Below are 26607 nucleotides of genomic sequence, written 5' to 3' on the forward strand. Positions count from 1 at the left end.
TTGATGGCGGCTTTGGAAAGGCAAGAGAATTCCGTTATATATTATACTAAACACATTCCCATGTTACTGTTGTTTCACTGTACTGCTTAAGCTCCCAGTAAGAATTTTAATTTTGTGTATATTTTTAAGAAACATTCTTTATTTTCAGGTAAAAGTTTGGAAAAGTAGCTTCTTTTTTTTTAAATTCTGACAATCCAGACTATTCCGGATGACCTAAGGAGAAATGTTATTTGAAAATTGAACTTCACACTTAGCCTTTTCCATTTGTGTTTTCCTTTATTTCTGCAGAAAAAGGATGCACAAAGGTAGTTTCTGTGGGTTTAGGAAACAGATGATAGCACACAAAGCCCTGTGTTTATATGCACTGGGGTGTTTTGATTTTTAATTAATGGTGTTTTTTGAAAACTTCAAAGCAGGTCAGTAGAGGGCTGAGCTCAGATAGTGTTTGATGTCAGCAAGTAAATATGGAAGTGGGTCATCTGCCCCTTATTGTGTGTGTTGAGGGGTGGGGGATTGTATCTACTTATTTGAAATTTTCTGAGTTGGTCTTCAAATAAGTAAGAAAAAGAAAAAAAAAAAAAAGGAGGAAAATGTTATCTAATCAAAGCTGCTCAGTCAACTAATGACGTCAAGCAGTAACGTTCTCTTTCTCACCATATTTCCTTTGGACTATAAACTGTTTAATACAGCTAGGAATTACCTCATCCATCATAGCAACGTAGCTCTTCTGTGTTTCACTACGTGGTGGGTTTATCAGTGCTGGGCATGGGAGGGAGGTGAAGAATAATATCCTCTTTAATTGAATTTGCAGATCGGAATGTGGGGAGGAGGAACGGCCCGTGCTGGCATCCGGCCAGCGCCCCGGGTTGTCAGCCTCCTGCTAATGAAAAATGCTTTAATGACTGCACCTACTGGGGGCCAGGATATGAAATACATGTGTTCAGTATTGTACTCGTGCCTAACGTGGATTTTGAGCTACGGCAGTAACTTAACCCAGGGACAGGACCTGCACGTGGTCTTGCTCTGTGCTGACTTGACGGCTGCATGTGAGAAAGATGACCTCTGCTTGAGTGCGCTTGGGGGGTGAGAGTGGGTGTCAGGCCTTATTGTGGAGAAATAAAAGCACTTCTTGCCTCGAGGTGATTTGTTCATATGCGCTTCCTGATGAAAAGAATAATTTTGCCTTCTGATGTTGTTTTCAGCAGCAAGTCGCTTTTTCCTGCTGTTTCCAATAAAAGTAATGATGCTACTTAGGATATTCAGAGGTGACTTGATGTACATGCGGGTAATTAGAACAGGTGTAATTTTAAATTCAGGTTTTGTGAAGCACAGTGTGGCATTACTTTTCTGAAAGGAAAGCTGATAATTGTCAAATATTTAAAAATTAGCCATGAAATTGCAGTTGGCAAATCCTTGCAGTAGCAATATCTTATTTTGTTTCATGTTGCTTATGCCAGTCTAGAACATGAGTGTCATAGATTTGTTTTTTCCTCAGAATATGGCGGCATGGGCTTGGACTTCTCCTATAACATTGCAGTGGCAGAAGAGCTGGGAAATATCCGCTGTGGAGGTATTCCTATGGCTATTGGGGTGCAAGCTGGCATGACTACTCCTGCTCTTACAAGGTAATTTTCAAAAAGTTTAGCCTAAAACCCAAATCATTGTGTGTTTAGACCTAAAACCCAATCTGTATAACACTAGAAAAAAGAAATTACTGTGCAGATTTACTGTCTAGCTGCTTTTCAGTAACGCTTGAGGAAGGAACCTACTCTGCCTCTCTCAGACAGTTTGCTTTAGGGGAGAAAATACATATTTTTTTAATATTAGACTGTCATATATTAAAACATAGGCTTCGTTTAATAGTAGATTATATGTTTACAAACACAGAACCTTGGTGCCACAGCCAATAAAACAATTTTAATTCCAGAGTCCCTCTATTCATGTTTGTATTTTTTCTTAGCCAGATAGCCTGGTACAGCCATACTGAGGATGCATTTAGTTCCAATGACTAGGATCAATCTAATTTTATTTTATAATTTACTTGCTTTTTTTCCAGCTTTACAAGGTGCTTATTACTGACAGTGACTTTTCAGAAATAATGATCAATATTGGTGTAAATCCTAAAGCTGTAGCACATGCGTCATGCTTCCTAAATACACCCATCTGGGCAATTACTCGTTTTGCTCTTTCTCATCTGCTTGTGTCAGTGTTCCCCTTTTATCACGTGCTGTCGTTCAGGCTCCTGCACTTTCTGAATCTGTTTTGGTTTTCGTCCCTCGATAAAAGTGGCAGTTAGCAGCTGCTGCTTCATGTAGTAGTTTCACAGACATTCTGCATCAAAACAGCAGCTTGCCAAACTAGAGGGAGGTGAGAAGCTAGTCCAGCAGTTTTCCCCTGGAATATGGATATACCTAAAATTCCAGAAGGTGATGCTGGGGATTAAATTCAAATAATGATTATGAAGTCAGGAATTTCTCTGCACAAAACAGATACACAAGAGCGGAATTTTTTCACAGAACAACATTATAGGGTTGGGTTGTTTGTTGGTGGTTGTTTTTTTTTTTTTCCAATTCTGAATGAAAATGCCTGTAAATCCACTGTAGAGTCTGGAATGTAGGCTCTGTTCCCTTGACATCCATTTATCCTTCTGCTAGGTATGTGCAACTTCAGAGGTCTCAGCCGCGAGAAATCTTTCTAAAAGTTTTCTTCTCCTTTGTGTAATACACCAAAAGCTTGCTGAAAGCATGGAGTTCAGTATGTCTGTTACAACAGTAGCTTAGTCATAGTCCAACTGAGAATAAAACCAATATTTTAAAAGACTTCAGAGAATAGTACCTTGCCCCCATGATAGCCTTTTATTCCCAGGGTTTTAAAAAAATCTGTGGGTAAAAGATGACTTCCATTTTTCTTCCATTGCAGTTTTTTGGCCTTCTGTTACTCTGGTCTGCTGTAATAAAGCAGTGAAGCAACATACATTTGTGCTAGTGAAATCCTAAAGTGGATGTTGTTGGAAAGTAAATGTGAAAATGTCGTTAACATGATGAAATCTGTAATTGAATTTGCATCTGTATTAATGAAATTTTCCTCCAGTCTTAAGTCAATTCCACTGACCAGTTATACAGTATAGTGTCCCACCCTTAAGATGTAAAAATGAAACTTGGAAAGAGAAAGCTGGCTGCTACAGGAAATTTTGCACAGGTGCAGCTTTACTTTACTTACGCAATATAGTGAGAGGGCTAACTGCTCGTCCTGGGTCATGGATTCAAATTGCATTCACAGCTAGATGGTCTCTTTAAAGGGATCTGTGTACTGTGGTGATCCTAAACAAGTTCGAAGAGATAATCCAAATTTTGTATCTTAACTAGGCAGTGTTACACGTGATGCATCAGCAATGCACAAAGTAAAGAGTAATGGTAATCAACCATCGTCCCCTAAAAAACTTTAAAGAAGAAGTCTAGAGCCCTTTGTTCGCTTTCCTGACTTTGGTCTTTCTTCAGCGTTCATCAAGCATGTGTTGAGTGCACCTGTGAACCAACTCGGTGAATGTGATACATCATGAAGATGCTCTGCCACTATAAATTAGAGATGTTCCCTCAATTAGATACATAGACAGCGCAGTAGTTTGAACAGATGGATACATATATGCACATGCAAACACACACACACCCTAAGCTTTTTAAATTTTCATACTTTGGAAAAATAAAGTCTTAAAAGATCGGGAGTCAGGATGCCTCCTGATGCTGTTTCTGCAACTTCAGTGGGTTTCTTGCTTCAGTGATAAGCTGTTGGAAGGCTTAGTTCGTGAAGGTCTTTGAGGTATTCAGTTAATTGGGAAGTACATTGTAGGTAAAAGTTTTAATTATATAAATAATAATTTTTTAAAATGTTACACGTATCTGTTTGCATGTTCACTGTTCCTGCTCCTTTTTACTTCATTCTGTATGGGGTTTTTTTGACAACCTTCAGAAAGTTATATTCATGGTCATACTTGGAAGCAACCCTGCAGATTTTGATTTATATGCATGTCTATTGTGCAGACAAATATAGGAGAAAATAGTTTCATATCACTTGAAGATGCCCAGGCTGCTCCATTTTTTTTCCCAGATTCTACTAAGTGAAGCAGTAGCGCTTTCTGATTTTGAGAACTAAATGCAAAATGTTTTGTCAGCAGTGATCTGACCTTTGATGTACCTAGTTCTGAACATAACACTCCGTCAGGTCTTTCAAATGCATTCAAATATAATACATCACTCGCTTTCACGCTTACAAGTAGAGTGGAGAAAGCAGGTCTCAGCTGGGGCAGTGAAAAAGATACATTTCCCTGGACTTGTAAACACACCTGTAGGGTGACACATCCATAGTGATACCAGATCAGCGTAGAGCTCCTTTATCTCGGCAGCAGGCAGTAAACTTTCCTTTTTTCTTTTTTTCCCCCCCTATTATTTATAGGAAAACAGTAAGGTTAATGATGATTATTTCATGGGAAAAGAGTGCTTTTCTGTTTCATCAGCTTACTCATCACTGATTCTTTCTCCACCCTGAACAGCAGCATACCTGAGAATTAATGTCAAAAAAGTTAGGTTTACTGTCTCTTTTCCTCTTTGCTATGAAGGAGAGAAGATGCAGCTGACAATCAGAACAGCAGTTTTGAAAAGCAGGATCATCCGTTTGATCAGCTGGGAAAAGGGTGAAAATGGGAAGAGGTCATTCAAGAGCTGAGTGGCTTTCCCACTGGCATAGCGTAAGGCAAAGCTTGGTTATGTCTTTCTTCAAGAACAGACATACTGAGTTGTCTCGCTCTTGCATTTGGTGCGTAGTTTATATAGTGTGCATAAGGTAGGCCAGATCTTGCCCTGAGCCAGGGCAGAGACTGTTATAGGTGCTGCTTTCAACGTATCATTAAAAAAAGTCTCATTAAGCATTACTGTCATGATGGCTAGTTATGTTGCATCCATAGCCAGTTGTGCTGCTTTGTGGTTTTGAATAGCTGTGAGGGTCTAACCTGCCCAGAGCAATACGGTGGGGCAATATGAAGTCAAGCAGCTGCTTCTGAACTAACTTTCCTCAAACCAGCTTCACGCTGTTCCTGTACCTTTGAGGTTTCCCCAGCTCCTGGTGACAGCCTGGCCATGCTACGGTGGCAGGTTGTCTGGTGGGCGGCCTTGAGGCCCCCAGAGCAGGACACCAGCTACATGAGTAGCTCTTAAAAACTGCATGACTCGATAGAGGGTAATCTTTAATATAACTCCTCTTTTACAATATCTGCATTTTAGTGCAAAATGCGTTCCTAAATAAATAGAAGATTGACGTAATCATTGTTAACCGAAACCCTTCAGGTAGTCTCATCTGCGTGAGGCAGTCATACCCATTAGGTCGTCTTATGCAGGCTTCTCATCTGTATTCTTTCCAGAAATATAGCTGTAGCTTGAACTGAGCAATTTATTTCATAAAATCTTCAAATCACTGAAGCTTAAAGGCTTGATAAAAACTGGGAGTGAGAGCGCTTTTCTTATTCCTTTTTTTTCTTATGCTGTCTTTCACAAAAAGTAAATAAGTTTTCTAAATGCAGGTTTTTTTAAACTTGCATGTCGTCTTATCTTGACTGAAATAGGGACTCAAAGAGCGAAAGCTGATTGCAGTGTGGATTCTTTTAAATCCAGGTTATGTAAATTACTGAATTTAATGAGGCTTCCATGCTGCCCAGGGGTGCTTGCCGCTGTTCATGCATTTCTAACTTTTTCTGGGCCTGTAAAGAGCATCTCTCCCCTTTTGATTTTTCATCCTTCTTTTCCTGTATCTTCAAGATCCAAGGAGTACTGCTAAACTGGACCTGGACATCAGATGGTAAGATGCCCATGCAGGACTACACCGAAGGAAAAGTGTGGCATGTGGCTACTGCATTATGAGTAGTTTGAGTATGGGAGCAGAACAGAAAGAGAATTGGGAGAAATTCACCTCTTGCTAGCGTGTGAGAAAGAAAGTGGCAGTAGGTCAGAGTTATCCTCATCTTTGCCCAAAGGACATTTTTATATTCCTAGGGAGTCCATGAGTAAACCATTGCGTCATGTTTGAGATACTGTAGAGTAATGCATAGATCATCTGAAAACTGCACTACTTTTTGCTGTATTTTTGCTTTGGTGGTGAATAGTGCTCGAATGTGTGAGCTCCAGTGCAAGAAAGCTTGAGCTGATCACATGCTGAGAGCCATGTCAGAGCTGCCTGCAGCTGTTCATATTCACAATTTCAATTTGCACTTAATAGTGTACCATACTAGTGTATCTATCAGTTCTACTCAGAACTTTCCTTACTAATTTAATTAATTCACTTCAGCTCAGCCTTTTTCCCCCGATGCAGAAGAAACAAAATTGAATAAGATCTGCAGTTCTACCAAGATGATTATCAGCCCAATTAAGTCAGAATAGTGATGTGTGATAGACATATTTTCCTTCAATGTAGCAATCTAACCTGTCAGAAACCATATTTTTATATATATTTGAGATGAATAAAGGTGACTTCATATTTCTAATTGGCAGGGCACATAAACAGAACTATGTGGAATGAGGAAGTGTTCTTACATCTGTATTTTGCCATGGTTTTATTTTCCTTTTGCCTACCATTTACAAGATTGTATGCCATTGTCATTTTTGTGTTCGCATTAATGATATTCCACCAATGTTACTTATAAAGTGTGGTGGAAGAAAGGATGGGGTGCTTTCATGCAACTCTTAACATGTCAGAATCTCACACTTGGGACTTGTGGGTTACCCAGCATCAACAAGGAGCTCCGTTTGATTGACTGTAGACTTGTGTGCGTGTATATATACATACACACATGCATGAAAATATATTTTAGAGCAATGCTAAGGCTGCCTAGTTAATCAAATGGGGAACTATGCCTAGGGGTACAGCCCCAGCCTAGAAAGTAGACATAGTCTGGCTTGTCTTGAGCCGTGATCTCATTGCAAACAGTGTTTTCTAATTCTGGAGCTGTTAAACTCGAAAGAAGTGGGTATTGCATTTATGCAAACCTGCAGTTTTTCTGGGATGCGTTTAAGATGAGTAGAATTTTATAGAAACAACATATTTCTGACACAATAACTAGCTGCTTGCTGAGCTGCATGTCTTCTCGGCAAGGCGTAGAGACCCGTGATCATCTGAAGATAGTGTTGCCAGGCTTTTTTTTTTTTTTTAATTGCAAAATAACTTCTTCTGTAGCCTCATTTTTGGGAAAAGCTGAACTGTTTTCTGGAACTTAAGCCAAACAAATAAGGATATCAAACAAAAAACATTATTCTGAGGAAAGGTCTTGTCATGGAAATCCTCTGTTGAAATAACTAAAGGTTGGCAAAGTTTTAAGCATCAGAAAGCATTGCCAAAAATCCCTGCTAGCTCCTCTCATAATCTGATTTTTCATGATGTTGGTTGCGGTTTTTTTTTGTCTAATGAATGTTCGGCTGGCCATACTTGATCATATCCCAAGGAAAAGAGAAATAATAAAAAAAAAAGCGTGTGCTGCATAACAGAGCAGGGGACTTTGTCCCAGTATGCTGGAGGAAAGAGTAAACACTCCAAGCTCGCTTCTTGTATTTATTTGGGATTGCTGCCGTGATTATCAGCAGGGACAGGACTAGGAATTGAGCTCCCTGTGTGCACAAAGTGAACGTGTCTTCCAGCTCCCCGTCTGTTTTCTGGCCGTCCTGTGTCCTTTGATGGTTTTGTGGAGGGGAAGGGTCAGAGTGTCAGCTAAAACGGCATCACTCCTTTGGAAGTACTGGGACAGTGGTTTAGAAGGAGGGCCTGGGAAACTGTAGCCTGCTTCGGCAGCCAGCGGACTGAGGAGATGAGTGGAGATGCTGGCCTGAGAAGCATCCCACCAAAGAGGGGGCTGAGGAGGAACTTGACGTTCGTGGATTTCTGCTCACAGAAGAGACATCTCATGACTCAAGGAATTTTTTCAGTCTAGCACAAGAGAGGTTCACAAAGTAGACCACAAGCTCACCATTCATGCTTCAAGTGAATATTAATTAGGACAAAATCAACCGCGAAATGAGGTGAACCATGTGGTGGTTCATAAATTAAAGCTATGTGGTGGAAAAAAAGAGGGTGCCTCTTAACTGAATTGAAATATGGCCAAGTGAATTTTTTGTGTTTAAATGGCATCAACCACTTTGCCGTTTCCCTTTATATTTTTGTGGGGACTAAAAGAACAGCTGGGAAGAAGCAGTAATAGATTTGACTGGGGTTTATGCAGATGTGAAATATTAGTAATGTAAATACATATATTTGCAGAGGGTGGCCAGGGTGGCCATCATGTGTCATAACTTTTCTGTCACCGCTAAAACCTGGCAAAGAGCTGGTGCAAAATTCAGAAGATATGCAGAGAGCAGGTCCTCCGTCCTGGCTGGCTGCAGACTGGTACAGGAGCTTTGAGGGGAAACCCCAGGGACTATGTTTATTTAGATGATAGTGCTCAAAACAACAGTCATAAAGATCAGATTTTGGGCGTCAAGATAACACATTTCTGTGGAAGTAAGATGCCTGAATAGGCATAAAAACCTTGTTTAAAATGACTGTGACTGCACCTCTGGTGAAGGCTCTGAATCATAGCTTTGGAGGGTTTTTGTTCTGCCTTTTGGCTCTGGGACAGATTTGACCTAGTCATAGGAAAATTGATCACTGTGTGGGTAGAACAAAATTTGTACCTAACTTGTAAATAAAGTTTACCTTCAAAAGCTTTTAATATCCTATCTTTTTCATTATATTGTTGCAGGTTTGGTTCTGATGAGTTGAAAAAACAGTTCCTTGTACCAACTATAGCTGGAGATCTTGTGGCTTGCTTGGGAATCAGTGAAGCTGGAGCTGGGTCAGATGTCGCAAGTAAGTTAACCTAGCAAATTGCCAATTTTAGACAGCCTGGTATTTTAAAGGAAAGAATCTGGTTTCCCTGGCCTTTCTCTTTGCCACTGTCATTTGTAAGAAATGCAAAGGAAGGAGAGTCTGGCATGGTGAGGGCAAAAAGTAATATTCCAGGAGTGGTAACACATGCCTCTGATGCAATCAAATTGAATGTATTTGTCAGTGAATCAATAGCTATAACCCTGTATAGGCTGAGCACAACAGATTAATATGCAGCTGTGATGCTGGCCCTGGATTTCTCCTACTGTTTGTCCTGCTGCTGCCTCCCTTGTGCTGTCTGAGCTCGCCGCCGGCAGGGAGGACCCCAGCCCCTCCTGTAGTTGCACAGCCACTGTCAGTTGTGCAAACCCGCCGATGTCAGTGATAGGAGCTGTGGCCCCTTCAGCTGTACCAAAACTTGCACTTCCTTAAAACAGACCTCTCCCGTGAACACCGGCAAGTTGCAGAACTAGTCCATTCTGAAAACGATGGCATCAGTGTCACAATGGGTTCCCCTTGCTCATTCTTACCCCACCTCAGCACCCTCCGTTGTTCCTGTGCGGCAAAAATGTCTCTGAACTGGTGATTGTTTTCTTTAGAGCTAATGAAGAATTTGCCATGTCAGATCTCTTAGCTTTGTGATTTAGTTACTTTGCAGGCAACCATTTTTCTTGTTTTAGTGCAAGAATATGTTTAAAAACATGGACAAATGAAACTATTATTCTGAAGTGCCTGAGGCAGTAGATCATTTGAACAGTTAAATTAAAACAGATATTGTAGCAAAAGTAACAGGTGTCTCATCTGACTGTGAATTGTGGACTTTAAGAAAAGGAAATGACAAGAAACCACTTCTAGAGGTTTTGTTGTTGGACACAGGATGGCTAAATTGAACACATGGTGCTCTTACAAATCACTGAGACAAGGTCTTCTGCAGACAAAATCGATGAGTTTGACAGAAGTTTTTTCATCAACAGAGTCCTGTGTCCATCTCCGTGACCAAACTCATGTTGTTCTCTCAAGACAAATAGATCATTTAGCTCAGTGTTAGAGCAAGGGTGCAGCAGGTAGTTTTCAAGAGAGTTAATGGGGATAACAAAATAATGTGACTAAATCTTCCTGCGTGATCCATTGCTGTTTTCCTTTCTAGCTAATTGATTTTGTTCGTAAGAAAAAAATCCGTAATTTTTATAGACTTGTTTTTCATTAAAATAATTTGAAATTTGAGTTTTGCTAATGTAGGAAATAAAACATCATTTATTTTAATTAACGCTGCTCTAGTTTAATTAGATGATTATCAGAACTTTCTAAACATGATTTTAATTTTTTGATGCAGTGTTCCAGATAATAACTAACATAAATATTCTTTTAGCTGCATGTTGTTTATCATCTAGTTTAATTGGTAGGATACACTTGGATTAATACAGTTAAAGAGAAATTTGGAATCAGCTAGGATTATCTGATGAACCCAGACTGCAGCTGGGAGGCAGACCACAGGATGAAATGATTATACTTTTTCACCTGTCGCGAAAGAGCTGATCCCTGGTATAAATCCAGAAAACAGCTTACAATGGGTAATTAAAAGGACAACTTAGACATGAGCAGCACTAGTTTATGTTCTCAGTAACAGTGGTTTGCGCGAGGCAGAGAGAACGTATCATCTCCATGCTTTAAAGTAGACCGAACTTCGTGAAACTGGACTTGATGCTTCCTTTGGTTTCTCGTGCTATTGGGATGTTTGTCTCCCTTCTCTAAGTGAGGTAAAGCAGAGCAACTGGTCACACGTGGAGGCTGGGGACGGACGTGCTTCTGCCATGTGAGCCGGTATATTTTAAACTGAAGAGCGACACAGAGTAAGGTACCTCTAGCATTGCTCTTCTGCTAGTTGTGAGATTACTGAAGGTGATGTGAACACAGAAGAAAAAATAGCGCGTCCCTACACGAGAAAGGAAAGGTGCCTGGAATTAATTTATTAAAAATTCAACACAACAAAAAGGACTGTGTATACTAGTCTAATATAAATTTCAAGTCAATTTGAAGGAGCGCCTGTCTGCTTTGAAATGTAGTTTTATATTGTACATAGCATTGACCATGTACAGCAAAGCTAGCACAGAGATGACTTGAGGAGCAGAACGGGACAGAACAGTTGGTACAGAAAGTGTTTCTTCAGTTTCAGGATTCTTGGTACCACAAAACATACACGTTTGTGTCGGTTTGGATTATTTTGTCTCATTCTAGCTGAATCCTATTCCAGAACTGATACAATGTTTTGCTGATAGTCTGTGGGGGATATGTAAGAACACACCATGGAAGACACTTCCTCTTTCTTCAAGTTATGTCTTCCAGGGAACCGCACCAAGTAACCCTGTTCATATCTGCCTTTTCAACACAGGTATCTTGCCCCATTTTGTCTTAGTGGAATCCAATCTTTCTGCTTTTTTTGGGTTTAGGTCATCTTTTTAAGCATGAAAAACCAAAATTGCACGTGATGTCTGTAATGGCACAAATATTTCTCCAGCCCTAATAGAAATAATACCTTCTGATATGTGATGTTACACAACAGTTTGCTCCCTTGTGAATCCTGTAATTAACTATGGAGGTCATGTTCATTAGCATTTTGCTATTGAAACACTGTAAGATACAGCAATCATTCCGATTACTTTGTGCCTCAGTACTTGTACTTGCCGTGTTGAATTTGAAAACTCAAGATCATTCCTTTCTTGCTGGGTGATACCTCTGTTGTCTGTGCTGGTGATGTCTCCCAAGTTTGTGTCACCAGCAAATTTCATTAGTGTATTTCGATTCTTCTTTTAGAGATCATTAATGGAAATATTTAATAGGTTTTGCCCAAAGGCTGATATCGAAGGAGGAGGTCCAATAGTACCCTTCCTGCACGTCAGCACTTCCTCTTTTAATGCAACGCGATGCAATTTCCCCTTTGCCAAGTTCCTTACCCACATTTCCACTTTTGTCCTAATTCTTATCTTTTCAAAATTTTAACTCATAGTTACCCAGTAGCATCAATTTTAGTTTGCTTGGGTCCAACAGATTTTTTTCCTGTTCTGCTTTTCTCTAGAAAATCCGTTTTCAATAATTAACAAATGAGGTTGGTTTTAAATAAGATACCACTGGTAAATTGAATTATCTTTTCTTTCCAAATGTATTCTGAGGCCATGCGGATTGCCAAAACCAACAACCTGTGTTTTCACTAATTTTAATTTCTGTACAGTCCTTCCTGTAGATGTCTTGCTTTGTCATTCTATATTTTGAATCTTTTTGTAATCTCATGTAAAATATTTCTTCAGTTTTGAAGTGTCCTTGATATATCTCGTGGTTTTTTTCATTCTCTTTTCAGTTCTGTGGCTGAAACATTTTTGTTTGCTGCCTCAATCCTTGATTTTGTTGGTTTTCATCTGCAAGATTTAACTTAGGTTGACCTCTGGCAGTTCTTACCTTCTGACCTCCAAACTGTAACTTACTCTGATGATTAATCTCTTTCCTTTCCTGTAGGCCATCTCCTGTTTTTTGAAGTGATTATTCATTTATTTAGACTTGAAGTTCTTTTTTGCAAGTTTGGGGTTTTTTTTCCTGTGCTGATGATCTAAATTCCACATATGTGTTCTTCATTTTTTACTTTAATGATATGCGTTTGTCCTGGTTTGAGGTAAAACAGAGCCTATCTTTGATTGTAATATTGACCTTAAAAGTGGAAGCCAACTTTGTCTTTTGTCGAATCTATTTAGCTGCTTGGTTGGACTCAAGAGCACAGTGGAGAAGAAAACTTGAGGCTCGAGTATGTTGTGACCTGAATGGTGAAGTGACCAGCCCTGGTTGTTTCTATGGGACTAGCTGTATCGTATGCCATTTGAAGATGCCTTGTGGCCTGTCCTAGAAGGGGCCCTCACAGCGTGCTTTGTAAGTTGTTGAGTTATAGGCACTACAGGGCCAATGGTGTGGACCTGCCAAAAATGAGTTATGGAGCACCCACTGAAGTAGCCTTTTCCCATAGCTATGGCCTATCAGGGAGAATGATTACAGTCAATTATTCCAAAATATCTTCATAGCTGTATTCCTGAGACTGAGTCCATTTGGCTTTAGTAAATTGTTAAGTAGGTTTTCAAAGACTGCTGTATTTTAAACATAAAACTTTCTTATTGACTTGGTCATCTTTCTTCTTATTAAAGTTAAAGAGAGTCAACTCTTCATAAGTTGATTTTAAATACTCGATTCTCCAGTGTTTGCAGCAAACTGTCAGCCATCACATTTGGGAGTACTTGAACGTTCCCATTAGTAAGACATTTGTTCTTTAATCTGTATTTGGGTGGTTAGTCCCCTGTGACGCCATGCTTGCAAGAACTGTTTACATTTGTGATAACATCACAGTGCTCATTGTTCCTCTGCAGACCTTCCATGGGACCTCTATCTAATCTCTTCAGTAGCTGTTCCACAACAGAGAGATGTGTGATGTAAATCACTGTGTACTGCTCCCATCCTTTTCACGCTACTTCAGTACAGAGTCTTATTTCTTATTCCATCTCGTTTGTCCTTCATTTATTATTTAGTCTCCATGTATATGATTGTTCAGTGTCTGTGTCCATTATGAGCATCATACTTTAGATCCTGCAGTTTGTTTGCCTTCATTAGTATACAGATTTCATATTAAGTCCCTTGGATGGATTTGGCATAGTCTTTTCATTGACTGAATAGCTATATGGCAGCTGGTTTTGTCCACATTAGTACTATCTCTTTCCCTTGCTGTTCATCGTTATCTGCTTCTAAGTTCCTTTAAGCATAGCTATATCCGATATTCCCTTGTCTTATACCTTAAACAATTTTCTCCCATCATTTTTCCCAGTGTCTTCATTAACAAGACCTCTTTTCAGCCATGCTGACCTCAGTCCCAGTTTACCTTGTAAATGAAGATCAGATACTTGGTTTTGCTTTGGTTTATGTTTAGAGCCTTTGGGAAGAATGTTCATGTGCAGATTGAGGTAGGTGTGTGTGAAGGTGTAGCCAGCTGACTTAAATGTGCCTTGGTGCCTGACTCCTATTCTCCACGTCTACTGCCTCCCTCTTACGGACTTTATAGTCTCATTAGATTTACAGGTGCTGTTAGGGGTGTGGTAGGGTTCTCTTATACTATCATCTACTTATAGCTAGATATCTGTTGAAGAGTTATCCTCAGTTGGGGTTTTAGTAGAAGTTGTTCAGTTGCAGGGAGAAGAAGCCAGCCCTTTGGAAATTCTGATGGGTTGTAAATAATAACTAATGATTCACTCTGGTTGTATGTTGCAGCTAGTGCTGCTTTCAGCGTGATGTGAACACTCACGGATGAAAATAAGATTGTGTTTTTTACAGGGGGTATAAATAGTAGGTGTTTAGAACTCCTTCATGTACAGACAATCTTAGCATTTAGGCTTGTCCTTTTGAAAGTTTACTAGCTTTGAATTTATTACGCCATTCTGACCAAGAACATGCAGGAAGTGCGTGTATGTATATCTTTATGTATACACAGATATTGAGGCTTCTGTTTGTTTAAGTCAGGACTCTGAAATTAACGGCCTCCTCCGTGACTAATGTGCACGGTAACAGAAGCACATAATAGGTCACCTCAGACTGAAATGTTTCTGTCCTGGGTGTTTGACGACCACATTTACTTAGGCAGTTTTCTGCTTTCATCCACTGGGATGAAGACTCCACCTAAAGGAGGGTGAGAGAAGTGGTCTGGTTTCCCTGTCTCACCTTCCAAGGATTGTGCAGACGGTTCTGCCTTGTGCAGCCTGGAAAGGTTAGAGGACTTGGGGTGTATGAAGGGAGAACCAAATATTAGTTATCTTTCTGAGAACAAGAGAGTGACTCTGCCAGTCATACAGGGACCAGCCTATCCCTCTTTCATAAGAATAACCCTTCATTTCCTATGTTTTGAAATAGATATCAAGACGACAGCTGTGAAAAAAGGCGATGAATATGTCATAAATGGTGGTAAGATGTGGACTACGTCTGGGTGCCAAGCGGACTGGATGTGCCTGCTGGCAAACACCAGTGAAGGACCTCCCCATCGAAATAAATCTCTCATATGTCTGCCAATGAATCTACCTGGTAATAACACAGAACTCTTTCTCTTCTAATTTGATTTTATTCGTGGGTTTGTGTATGCCTAATACAAGAAGGAAGGGTGTTCAACAGAAACGACTGCACCCATAAGTGCTCTTCTAAGTTAGGTGTCGTACACTGTTATACAAAGTTGGTTCTGAAATGCATTTGCACACTTCCACAAAAAAGCAGGGGACAAGAGGAAATGAGAAGGAAGTTAAATATTTTGCAGACTTCAGCTTGTGACCCCCAAAACGATTTTATATGGAGAGTCCTTTTCATCAAAAATAAATTTATAAAAATTGTTCAGATACAATTGCATGGAAATATTTCATAACCCTCTGTGAGAATGAATAGACAAGTCAATGCCAAGGACAAAATTAATGCCTCAAAGAAATCATTAAAAATAGAGCCAACATGTTTTTTTGGAAAATTATAACATCCAGTGCCTTTTAGTTTTGGAGAAGTTCCACAAAACTTTTATCTTGTTTTTTTGTCCCCAAAAAGGCATGAAGATGCAATCCGCAAAATAAATAACGTATTACTCTATTTACATAGATCTTTGCTACATATGAACTATTTGTAAGATGTTCTTAAATTATCTTTCCAAAATAGTGTTAAATGCTTTCCTGTTTTGTATATATATATTATTTTTTCGATGAATGGAGGAGTATTTTTAAGCTTGCTGTCTTATTTCTTGAGAGAATATTGAAAGTGATTCTCAAACATATGAAAATAAAAGGATAAAGAGTTTAGAGATTTCAAACTTGGGAAATATCTCCCAAAACAATCTTATCCCACGTGCCAACACCTGCCTCCCAGAAGCCCATGGGCAGTATCTGACTCCATTAGGGTGTGTTTACTGACCAGCTGTATAGACTACTAGAAGGATGCTGTGATTTTGTTGTGTGGATGGTCCTGATCTTTCTCCAATAACTGCCCTCCACCACCCAGCTGAAGAGAAACGCAGGCGTAGCCAGGGTGCTTCATGGCTGTGCTCTGCAAAGGGATCTTTTTGGCAGGGCACTATTATCATTATCCGTTTAAATTCCAAATTTAATGAGTTAAATGTGGGCTGGAGTGAAAGCTTCAAAGATCTTGGAAGCAGTGATTTGTTTTTGAAGAAAGCTAGTCATTTGAGTGAAGACACTGAAGAAATACACCCTGATCTAAGGGTACAAGTTTCAGTAATAGAGTCCACGTGGTGTTTGTTCCCGAGTAGTCTGCAGACCTCACAGCAATAACGTTCTGTTATGTGTGAAGAATGTCATTCAGACAGGATACGGTTAAGGTTATGTTGGTGAGGACCTTTTGCAGTTTTAACACCTGTTCAAAAATTTTTAAACCTTTTTGGTTTTCATTCATTTTAGTATTTTAAAAATTATGTAATATATCAATTTATTTATTTAATAACGTTTAATATAGTTAACACGTTTAAATTACATAATATATATTCACTATATAATCTTGTATATTAATATATTTATATATTAATATAAAGTATTAAAACCTATGACATTTTTGTTCATTCAATTCAGAGTATTTTACATACCAAACATATGTCATTACCAGTATTTCCCACGTAGGGACATCCCCACGGCAGTGAAGTGCAGGTCCATACGTTCACTTAATGGATCAGACTGAGAACAAAACCCAGGTCTGTAATTCTGCAAAAGAGGGTGATGACAGTACTTAAGGGAATGTCTTGTTAAGTGAATTTCAGCGTGGAGTAAGTCAAGCAAGGAAGTGAATTGCCTCGGGAATTAAGCAAGTTCTGAGTGGGTTGTGAGTTCCTACAACAGCTGCTCATGCAAGGCAGGCTTAGAATGGGAGCTCAGGGAAGACGGAGCTGGGCTGCTTCACTAGTTGTTGACTTTATCCTTATTGATTGGTGAGCAAACATGTAACTCAGAGCCAGAATCTCCCTGAATTTTCAGGTAAGCTCACTTACCAGTCACCTGCATGAAGCTGTCCTCCTGATTTTTCATGAAAGAGTCAGAGCACAAATGCAATACTACTACTCTGAGATCAGTTTTCCAAAAACATCAAAGCAGCCAACCCACTGTTAGAGGCAGATCAAATGTACAGAAATTGACTTGGAGGTTTTCAGCTACTTTGTTTATTCCAAAAAGACATGTGAGTCATTGTAGCTTTAAGGGAGGTGCCCTTAGGTCACATAGCCTATACACAGACCTTCCTTACCTGCAGTAAATAGATTTTGAGTAGAAAAATTGCCTGAGTCACCTGCAGCTGATCTGCAGAAGTGTGGAAGTCTTCCTAGAAACAAAAATTGCACTTCTCAAAGTGTATATGCTTTCATTCCTCTGTGTGATACAGACATTGGCCTCCAAAAGGGTCACGGTACCAAGGCTGGTGACCTTCTGAAATGAAGTATTAAGACGGTTCATTGTGCTTGGTGGGTGGGTCATATCAGAAATGAGATTTTTCAAGAAGGCAAAAAGTACGAAAAAGGCTGCCATTTGACACAGATGTGAGGAGGAAGCTCCAGCTGTTTTGCTACATCCTAAGGATGTCTGTCTGCCAAAGATTGTGCTTCTTGGAGGGCAGCAGACCAAGACTGTACAGGAAGTGTCTGGAGGACATCACCGAATGATGCACTATCCAGCGTCCGTAGATGTATGTGTGTCAAAGCTTGAGAATGAGTGTGTTATGTCTGACTAACTGCTGCAGTGACCAGCCTATATGGCAAGGTAAGGAAGGGATCCATGGCGGAACAGTAACTCCTTCATTGCTCCCAGGACATGGGAGACTAGTCCAGCATTTTTCAGAAAAATCTTAATTGTTTCATACTTGTATCATGTGGTGATAAGGAAAAAAAAAAAGTTCCAAGTCTGAAAGCAAATTGCTAACTTCAACAACTTGTAGTTTATTGGAAATATGAAGTAGGATTTGCTTCTTCTAATTTTAGGTGTGTGCAGTGTCTATTCTGGGGTGAAGCAAACGATGGTTTAGATTTGACAGACACTGCAGAATGCATTTCTTATAAAGGGATTTCGGATAACGTCAGTGTGGTTTCACAGCAGATATCCAAATTAGGTGAATACTCCTCATACTAACAATGTCTTAAAAAAAAAAAAAAAAAAGGAAAAAGCCACATTTCTCATATGATGAAAGAGAATCTAACAAGTCGTAAAATGTCTGGGTGTAAGACACATAGACAAATGGCTTGCAGCCCTAATCTGGTAACTATTTGTGTGCTGGTTTGTCTTCTGAGTCCCCAGGTAGTGCTAGGGTAGATTGCAAGGAGGAGATAATAAAGAGAAGAGCATCCAGGAAAGGGGAAAGAGCAGGTTTCACAGGTTGCAATTTAAAATGTGCCTCTTTCCATTTGTAATGGCACTAAATGGTGTCAGGAGAGAGCGACTGCCTTTCTCTCAAGATAGAATATAGGAAATAAAAGAGATTGTCAGAAGGCTGGAGGAGTGGGAAAAAATGAAAAATCACAGATGCCTGGAAAGAACTGCCCAGGAAGAGGTATAGCAATCCATCTTAGTGATACTGGTGCAAGTAGCACAAACGAGTCCTAACAGAGTCATTTTAGTAAGTCAGGCACTTGGCCTTACTAGATTGCGATTTGTGTGTTATTGGAGGGCTTGTGATTTATTTAATACAGACAAGCTCCAGGAGTTATCTGGGCAGATGATTTCTACTGCTGCTGGTAATTTTTAGTATATCGTACCCCTTATGAAGAGAATGAAGATAATTAAACTAAGTAAAGGAAGATTTTGATGCCCATATCGTAGCAAATGAGATGATTATGTATCATTGTCTTAAAAAAAGAGAAAACGTAAAGTGTGTGCTAGCAACACGAGGCTGATGCACTTTGGCCTCCTGAATGAGAAACGTGAATTAATCTAAGAGGAAGTGAAACTGGTAAGGCACAACAAAGAGGGGGTGCCGCTGGATTCAGGAAACTTGAACACACAACCCAATCTGGAAGAAGTATGGATAGAAATCATTAACACGTTTAGCTCCTCTAGCCAGACCTGTAAGAGCTTCTGTGAATAGTTGTTGTTGTATGTGCATCTGTGGAAGTACACAACATGATTGATTTAGCAATATAAAGAATTGGCAGCAGTTATACTTTTTCCAGCAGAGTCCTTAGTAAACCACCCACTAGTAAGAGCAGTAAGTGCATCATCACATGGGTGAGGAGCAGTGATTGCATAAAACCATCTGGAAGTAGACTGAAGACATGATCTCTGAGACTCTCAAAGAAACCAAGTGGTAATATTCCAACAGAAAAAGATGTTCCAGAAATCATTTGGGCTTGTAAATCATCCAGTGTGTGTTTGTTTAGCTCTGATTTTAATACAGAAACAAACCACAAATGCTTTTTTGGAATGACTGGGTGCAAATTGCTGGATAATTTTCAATCCAAGAGTCAAAAATTTTTATCCAGCTGTCCTGATTTTCTTCCTGCGTTGAACACATATCAAAGCAAGTATTCCTAACACATAATCTGTTTATAGATTGGCTGGTGGAGAAAAATTTTGAGTGGAAGGTGTGGAAGTCTATGTGGACCTTATTCTGAGACCAGTCTTGGCATTTGGAAATAGTGTCAGTATTTCATCTCTGCAGAGAGATGAAACTTTCCATAACCTTATTCAGTGCAGCCAGAGAGAGTGAATTTGAAGGAAACGACTGCCAACTTCTTCTGCCTGCAAAACAAAAGTAATTTTCACATGGCTGAAGGCCTCCTGTCAGTAGAAGTTGAGATGTCTATATTAGTTCAGAAAGAGATGTTCACTGAAAGCCGTGAAGGACAGCAAGGTACAAACAAGTACAGAGAGGGACCACAACAATCTGTGCGGTGACCAACTCCTACCGAGCCACGTTAGAGAGTAGTAGAGGACTGGGGGGAAAAAAAATAGAATGAAGAAGAAAATATTACCAGAATACCTCCTTATCACAAAACTGGTTAGAATACCATGTATGTGGGTAGTAAAATGTTTGGTTTTCTGCAAAGACATATGCTGATTTGAAGGACTGTTTTTCTACATATATTGACTTGGCACATGTAGTCAGTGTGTCTCGCACAAATTCTCATACCTGGTTGTTGGCCTCATTTTACCTCTGAAACATTCTTGACTTCCAGCCCAAATATTTGCATTAGCTCCAGAGCAACAAGGAGGTAGTAATAACTGAAGACAAGTGATTTGCCACAAGAAGTTAGTGGGTGTCTGTTAAACTCCGATGGCACAGTGGTAAGCCACGCTTGCATCTGAACAATAGCAAGAGAGAAATTGTAGCTAGGAAAAAAACAAGAGGAAAGAGTCCTACCTGGTGTGACTAGGTAGCGGAAGCCTTATGTGGCCAAACCTGAAGAAACCGGGTTCATCTCCAACAGACCATTGCACGTGGGGGCAGAGTCAGTGCTGTGTAGGGAGGTCTGTGGGGAAGCAAACCCTCTTCACAAGCATGTCCACACGAAAACTCAGAGGAATGAATTGCAACCGTTATGAACCCTTCTGTGACTGCTTAGATGAACTAAACAGTATTTTACAGGACATCATAAAATACATAGTTTTAACAAAATTTGGAACTGATATGGAATTGTTGGATGTTTGTAACAGTTATGAACTTGAGTCTAACTTTTTATTATTAGGAAAAAGCGGTGTGGTGTGATTAAAAACTCTGTCTTCTACGGGATAGGCTAGAAAAGGGAGGATAAATGTGGAAGAGAGGAAAGGAAGAGGATTTTCAGGAGGAGAAATTCTCTAGTTGCAGCTTAAAACATAGCTCTGGTTTTGTCGTTATTAAATATTTCTCTACTGTTTGATAGCGGTGCAGGCACTCAGCAAATACTGCTAAATTGAATTCCAGAATTTTATTACAGTGCACTACAAATCAAACATAAGCAAAAAAATATTGCATTGTTTCAAAATGTGGATGAAGTAAGATCATTACAACTAGTAAGTAATTACGATTTGGGGACATAATGAAAAGTGGGACCTTTACAGTTGCGGTTTCCGATTTGCTAATTAAATAAAATGGAAAAACTCTTAAAAATAGGATGTGGGCCATCTCACTCTTAAATTCCAGAATACCGTTATGTTTTACCTAAACGTAGGTTTCGCCGTAGTCTTGACATATCTGCAAACTTTGCTTTCTTAAAATGCTGTACTTGTACGTAGTGCTCCAATTTTTTGTGGCCTTTCTAATACCCCTTTTTCTTCAGGCATTCATGTCGCTAAAAAGATAGACAAACTGGGCATGAGGTCATCGGACACAGCTCAGATCTTCTTTGAAGACGTAAGGGTCCCCAGCAAAAACCTCATCGGTGAGGAAGGAAAGGGTTTTACGTATCAGATGTTGCAATTCCAAGAAGAGCGGCTGTGGGGAGTAGCCACTGGTAAGTCGTCGTCTGTGCTCTGGGGCTGGGCAGGGACACAAGGGTCACCCTTCGCATGACTAACATAACTTTCCTTTCATTGTAAGTTGCAATGACCTCTTACAATCTGTTTTTGAAATCTGTCATAGCCTGGATACAGACAACCTTCCCTTTCTGTACGAAAACTTGAAATAGAAAATATTTTGTGAGGCATCACAGGGGCTGGGTTTGCCTTATTTCTTCTTCTTCTGCTGATAAGAAAATATGGCATCATGTTATGTCTGCCCCAAATACAGTACAAAGGCTATCAAAATACTGGCATGAAACAGAAGGACAGTGACTTTTCCTTTAGTACAATAAGCTAGGATGTTTATCCTGGATTTTAGAAAACTAACGTAGTGGCTGTGGAAAGAAGAGGCTCTTACAGGATGTAAGAGCTTTGTTCTCTGGATCTGTTTTACCTCATAAGTGGTACTACACCAAATGCCTTCCCCTGAAATTACACCGTCACGGAGTTCCTGTTACTATGAACTCAGGCTGTACTCGAATCCGCATATTTGAGTTATATGGATTCTCGATATTCCAGGTTACCAGATCCGAGTCCGGATTGTCCATTTTCTCCCAACCTTCCCTCACACCCCACAGTGTTTGCTTTTTCAACCTAAATATAATGTGTTTTACTGTAAGAAGATTGGTCCTCTTTAAATTTCACGGTTGTATAAATAATCTCACCATATTCGTGCTCCTGCCCATACCCTGTCTGTCACTGTCTCTGTGTGGCTGGGGAATTGGGAACTCTTAAGAAGTGATTTTCTGATTCAGTGACCAAATAAAAAAAATCACTCCCTTTTGTGGCTTGATCCCAGACCAAGTATTTTAGAGTTCAGATGCTTTAAAAAAATCTTTGGTTTTGGCCAAAATTCCTAGTTCAGCCTGAGAAAAATAGTAAATGTGAGAGTAGTTTTAGCAAAGAAGAGGAGGTTAGGCCTGCAAGGGCTGCCACTGCAGACTCGGGCAAGGAGGAGGCACAGTCCTACTGCTGGCCCTGCTTCAATCGAGGCATTCACGGACTGCAAGGATGTGCATTGTGCGTTTTTATGCTCAGTTTGAAGTCTGAGTTAAACAAAAGAGTTGGAAACGCTGGGTTGCAGTGATACTCCCCAGGCAGCAGAGCAGCCCGTGGTATTAGTCATGCCGCAGGCAAAAGTGACGCGCGCTGACAGCATCAAAACACAATGACAACACAAAACACAAAACAGGTTAGATCACTCCTGTTAAAACCACTGGCAGCTTGGTACTGTCCAGCCTTGCACAACTGCCCAGCAGGCACCGTGCTCTGACGGGAAGTGGGACACCAGGTTTCAATTCTTCTTTTTGCCTGGAACAACACAGCGGGAGCAGGAGAACCCTCGCCCTGAGTGAGTGGACTGGGAAGGGCATCTTCGCTCCCCCCCGTCATGGCCAGCAGGGGCCATCAAGGAGGAAGAGCCTTGGAGCTCGCCAAGGGAGAGGGAGCTGCCTCCTGCAGCGCGGTGGCCAGCGTGTTATACCTGGTTTTGCTTTTATCCACTGTCCGATATAAAATGCATGAAAGCACTGGGAGCAGGGACAAGACCCATGGTTTGAGCCAAGTTGCAAACTTTGGAGGTAACCAGTTGTGGTAAACCAGGGAAAAGAGAAACCGATGTTCAGAAGGGAGCCAGGTGCTTGATGGATGTGGTTTGTTACACCACGACATCTAGCTGTTAACTTCCAGTCCTGCAAATGGTTTCATATACGTTCAACCACAAGTGTTCTGCTGAAGGCTCAGATATGCAAAACTACGTACGTGCCTTCAGTAGGTTTGTGATGAGGTCTGCATGTGTAATCCTAGTCCTCACTTCTGGCCCTCAGAAGGACATTTCTCTTCCTTCCCAGTTCATGACTATTCATGTGACATTGAAAATCATCAGTCTGCTCTTAAACACTTTAGGGACCAGTCCTGGCGTCCTCACTTTCACTGCTTCCTAAAACCTGGAAGAAGCAGTTGACTGCTATTCTTTTCTTTCTTTCCTTTTTGAGCATTATTTTGTTTTGTTGTGTTTGGGGGGTTTTGTTTTGTTTTTATGTATTTTTAGTATCAAGTATCACGCGCTCCAGCCTTCCATTTGTTAATTAATTATCTTCTTTGTGGCTAGATTTCAGAACGTGTGGGGAATTTCCTTCCTTCCTTCACCTTTTTTTTTTTTTTTTATATTACCCCTTTTAAAATGAATTTTCGGTCAAACAGATTTAAAACATAAATGGAAAACTAATTTCCTGGAATTGCAAAATTTGGTAACAGGTGTGGTCTTTTCCTCCGAGTGACATGTTACCAAACACAGCGGTAAAAGTCGCTCCGTTTCTTCCTTCATTGAAAGAGAAGAGCTGCCACGTCTCCCTCCCATATTGTGACACTCAGTAAACACCGTCCGTTTGTGGACCTGTCGCACTGATCACAGGAAACGAATGTTGCTATGGCAAGAAAGCAAACAGTTATTTTGTGAATTGCTTAACTTGGAGGCAAAGAAGGAGTTCAGTGTGTGTGAGAGAGCAGAATGGCACTTTTCTAAGGAATTCTGTCTGCTCCTGTAGTCTCAGTTTTATGAGCACCATTGAGTCATGGCCAGTAAGCAGGATGACAGAACCACTTACATGGGCAATGCATGTCCTTAAGGGACAAACTTTTGGCTTGGAGCTCACTGTACATCTCACTAGAGAGTGATCAGCCACAGCCTAAGAAAAATATATTAATTTCCCCCTTTTTTTTTCTTTTTTTGAGAGGAGACATAGCGAGGCAAAATGTGTTTACAGTAAGCAGAAGTTTCAAGTGGAAAAATAAAAGTTGGATGGAGGTACGAGGAAAAGATTATTCTGCATCTGGCAACTTCAAGTGCTTTCACAATGCTCAGCTGTGCGGTAGACCATGCGTTCCTTAGGCTGCCCTGGAGTCACGTTTCCTGCATGTGCTGTCAGTTACAACCCGCGGGGCCGAGTTTGAGAACGTTGTATGACTAAAGGGGAAACAAATATATAGGGGGGGGGGGGGAAATTCTGCGAGAAAATGAGTTTCTCTGTTAAGAATGGCATTTTTCTGTACTTTTATGGCTGGCAAAGTATTGTGTGCTGTTATGTTGTACAAGGCTGTTGGCAGTCGTGATATGCACAACATGCTGCGTTTCCTTGCTGATTGCTGCACAGCGAAGCTTTGTCGTGTTAGAGCTAAATTCATAGCTCTAAATACCACCTCAGAATGCTTTGGGTTGGAAGGGACCTTTAAAGGTCTATTATCTATAAAGCAATTTGTTTTCCTGTCCAGAAAACCAGCATTAGGGTGGCAGCCTAGTGTATTAACACAGAAGAAATGAGGACATTAATGTATATGCTCTTTTGAAAAATAAGCATCGAGGCTAGTCATTTGAGAAAGAAGGCGAAAATATTTAAGGAATGAGAAAAGCTGATCACCATGTGAAAAATAGCGCTCTGTAGAAAAGCTGGTGAATGATCATGGCAGGGGGCAATCGGTGGGGTGCAGAGCCTGCGTATGAGAGCAGTATAGGGATGAAGTTTAACTAGAGATGATCTTGAAAGCAATGCAAAAAGGAACATGGAAGCACACCAGGCTCCTGTAAGGAACTGTCACGTGAGTAACTGGCAGGTGGGAAAAGGGATTTTGTAGTAGTCCAGAGCTTGGTTGTATTTTGCATTTCAGATTCAGAGTTTCTTGTTTGAGATTCTAAATGTGAATGGATGTGGAATGCATATTTTGAAAAGAAAATACATGTCCCTTCTCATACAGATGGGTTTGTGAACTCTCTCCCTCTCCCTACTGCTTGCCATAGTGACATGGGTCCACATTTGCCAAACAAAATTTTCCACAAATTCAGCACCTGCTGTTATAATTATCATTGTCTTGCTAAGCTGCAAGAGACTGATAGCCTAGCCCTTCACTTCAAGGCTGGTTTGCCTTGGAAAAGAAACTTTCCCCTTTTCTAGTTTAAAACAGGGTACCTCTAAGTTTGCTCAAAAAGCAGCAGCAGACTAGTTCTCTTGCTTTAAAGCAGCGTGTGCCATCTCTCTCACCTGTCTTCCGGCAATATCCTGTTTTGAATCTGTTTCCATTAGAAGCACTGTTTAGCATTTACTAAAAGTGGCTGTGAATCTTAATGTTTTTCCCTTCCGTTCTATACTGGGATCTGATCACAGAATGCAGACGCAGTAAGCAGTCTGTTGTGTTCCTTGATCTCTGAATAGGCTTCTGCCTTCTCTCTGAAAGCTTCCTTGAATTTACATTTCTACAGCATTGCTCAGCGAACACACTGCCTTCAGATTTTCTTTCGGGATTGTAGCAGACCTTCAGGACACGGGTAACACGGAGGAGCAGAAGATTTTGCTGAGGCCCCACGTGAGGCATTAAGGATAAAGTGTAAATACTCGTCATTACATGCTGCTCTCTCTGACTTTCCTTCCCTCCTCACCACCCCCCTTCACTCTCCTTTAAATTTTGGCAGTTTGGGGCTCAGGTGAAGTAGGGATAAAGAGGTCTTCAAGGTACAAGGAAATACCAGACCTTTTGCAGAACTGAAACCGCACCCTAAACTGAGCCTATAGAATAATTTAGTTTAGGAAACTTAATGTATTGTTTGTACAATGTGAAAAAAAAGACAAGAAAAACAGATCTGGCTAAAATGATGTCTTGTTCTGTGCTTTGCTTCTTCAAGTCCTGACACAGCTGGAAACTGTAATACAAGAAACTATTGACTACACTCGCCAGCGGAAAGTGTTTGACCAGTCCGTCCTGCACAACCAAGCCGTGCACTTCCACCTGGCCGAGCTGGCCACCGAGGTGGAGCTGCTTCGCTCGCTGCTGTACCGCACCGTTGGTGAGCTCCCACATCTGCCTTCCCAGATGTGCTTCTCTTCATGCAAAGAATGTTGTCGGGCTAAAGGAACGTGGGGAGGTGATTGCCAGAGAGGTAGGCTGTCATCAGTGACTGTGTGTGTATAACTGTGCTTTTTTATTCCTTTTTTTTTTTTTTTTTAGCTCTGTATGTGGAAGGCAACGATGTGACAAAATTTGCTTCCATGGCTAAGCTAAAGGCAGGTCGTCTGGCCCGTGAAGTGACTGATAGCTGTCTCCAGTTTTGGGGAGGAATGGGATTCACCAGCGAGGTTCTGGTGAGCAGGTTTTACAGGTAAGCGAGTGAGTGGTGAAAATAGAAAATGGCTTTACTGAAATTTGGCCTCTT

At 40.5% G+C, this 26607-nt stretch overlaps 1 protein-coding gene across 2 annotated transcripts in view; it reads left to right on the plus strand.

The window, feature by feature from the left end:
• LOC134511223 (probable acyl-CoA dehydrogenase 6) overlaps positions 1-26607 on the plus strand; it is a 92311-nt gene that overhangs the window by 56437 nt on the left and 9267 nt on the right. For both annotated transcript variants that reach the window (XM_063324851.1, XM_063324852.1), the window contains exons 3-8: positions 1496-1625; positions 8771-8877; positions 14824-14991; positions 21188-21361; positions 26080-26241; positions 26403-26553. In XM_063324851.1, the coding sequence (XP_063180921.1) occupies positions 1496-1625; positions 8771-8877; positions 14824-14991; positions 21188-21361; positions 26080-26241; positions 26403-26553 (892 nt within the window). The remainder of the gene's footprint in view (positions 1-1495; positions 1626-8770; positions 8878-14823; positions 14992-21187; positions 21362-26079; positions 26242-26402; positions 26554-26607) is intronic.

The sequence above is a fragment of the Chroicocephalus ridibundus genome, chromosome 2 (assembly GCF_963924245.1).
Source record: "Chroicocephalus ridibundus chromosome 2, bChrRid1.1, whole genome shotgun sequence".
NCBI lineage: Eukaryota > Metazoa > Chordata > Aves > Charadriiformes > Laridae > Chroicocephalus > Chroicocephalus ridibundus.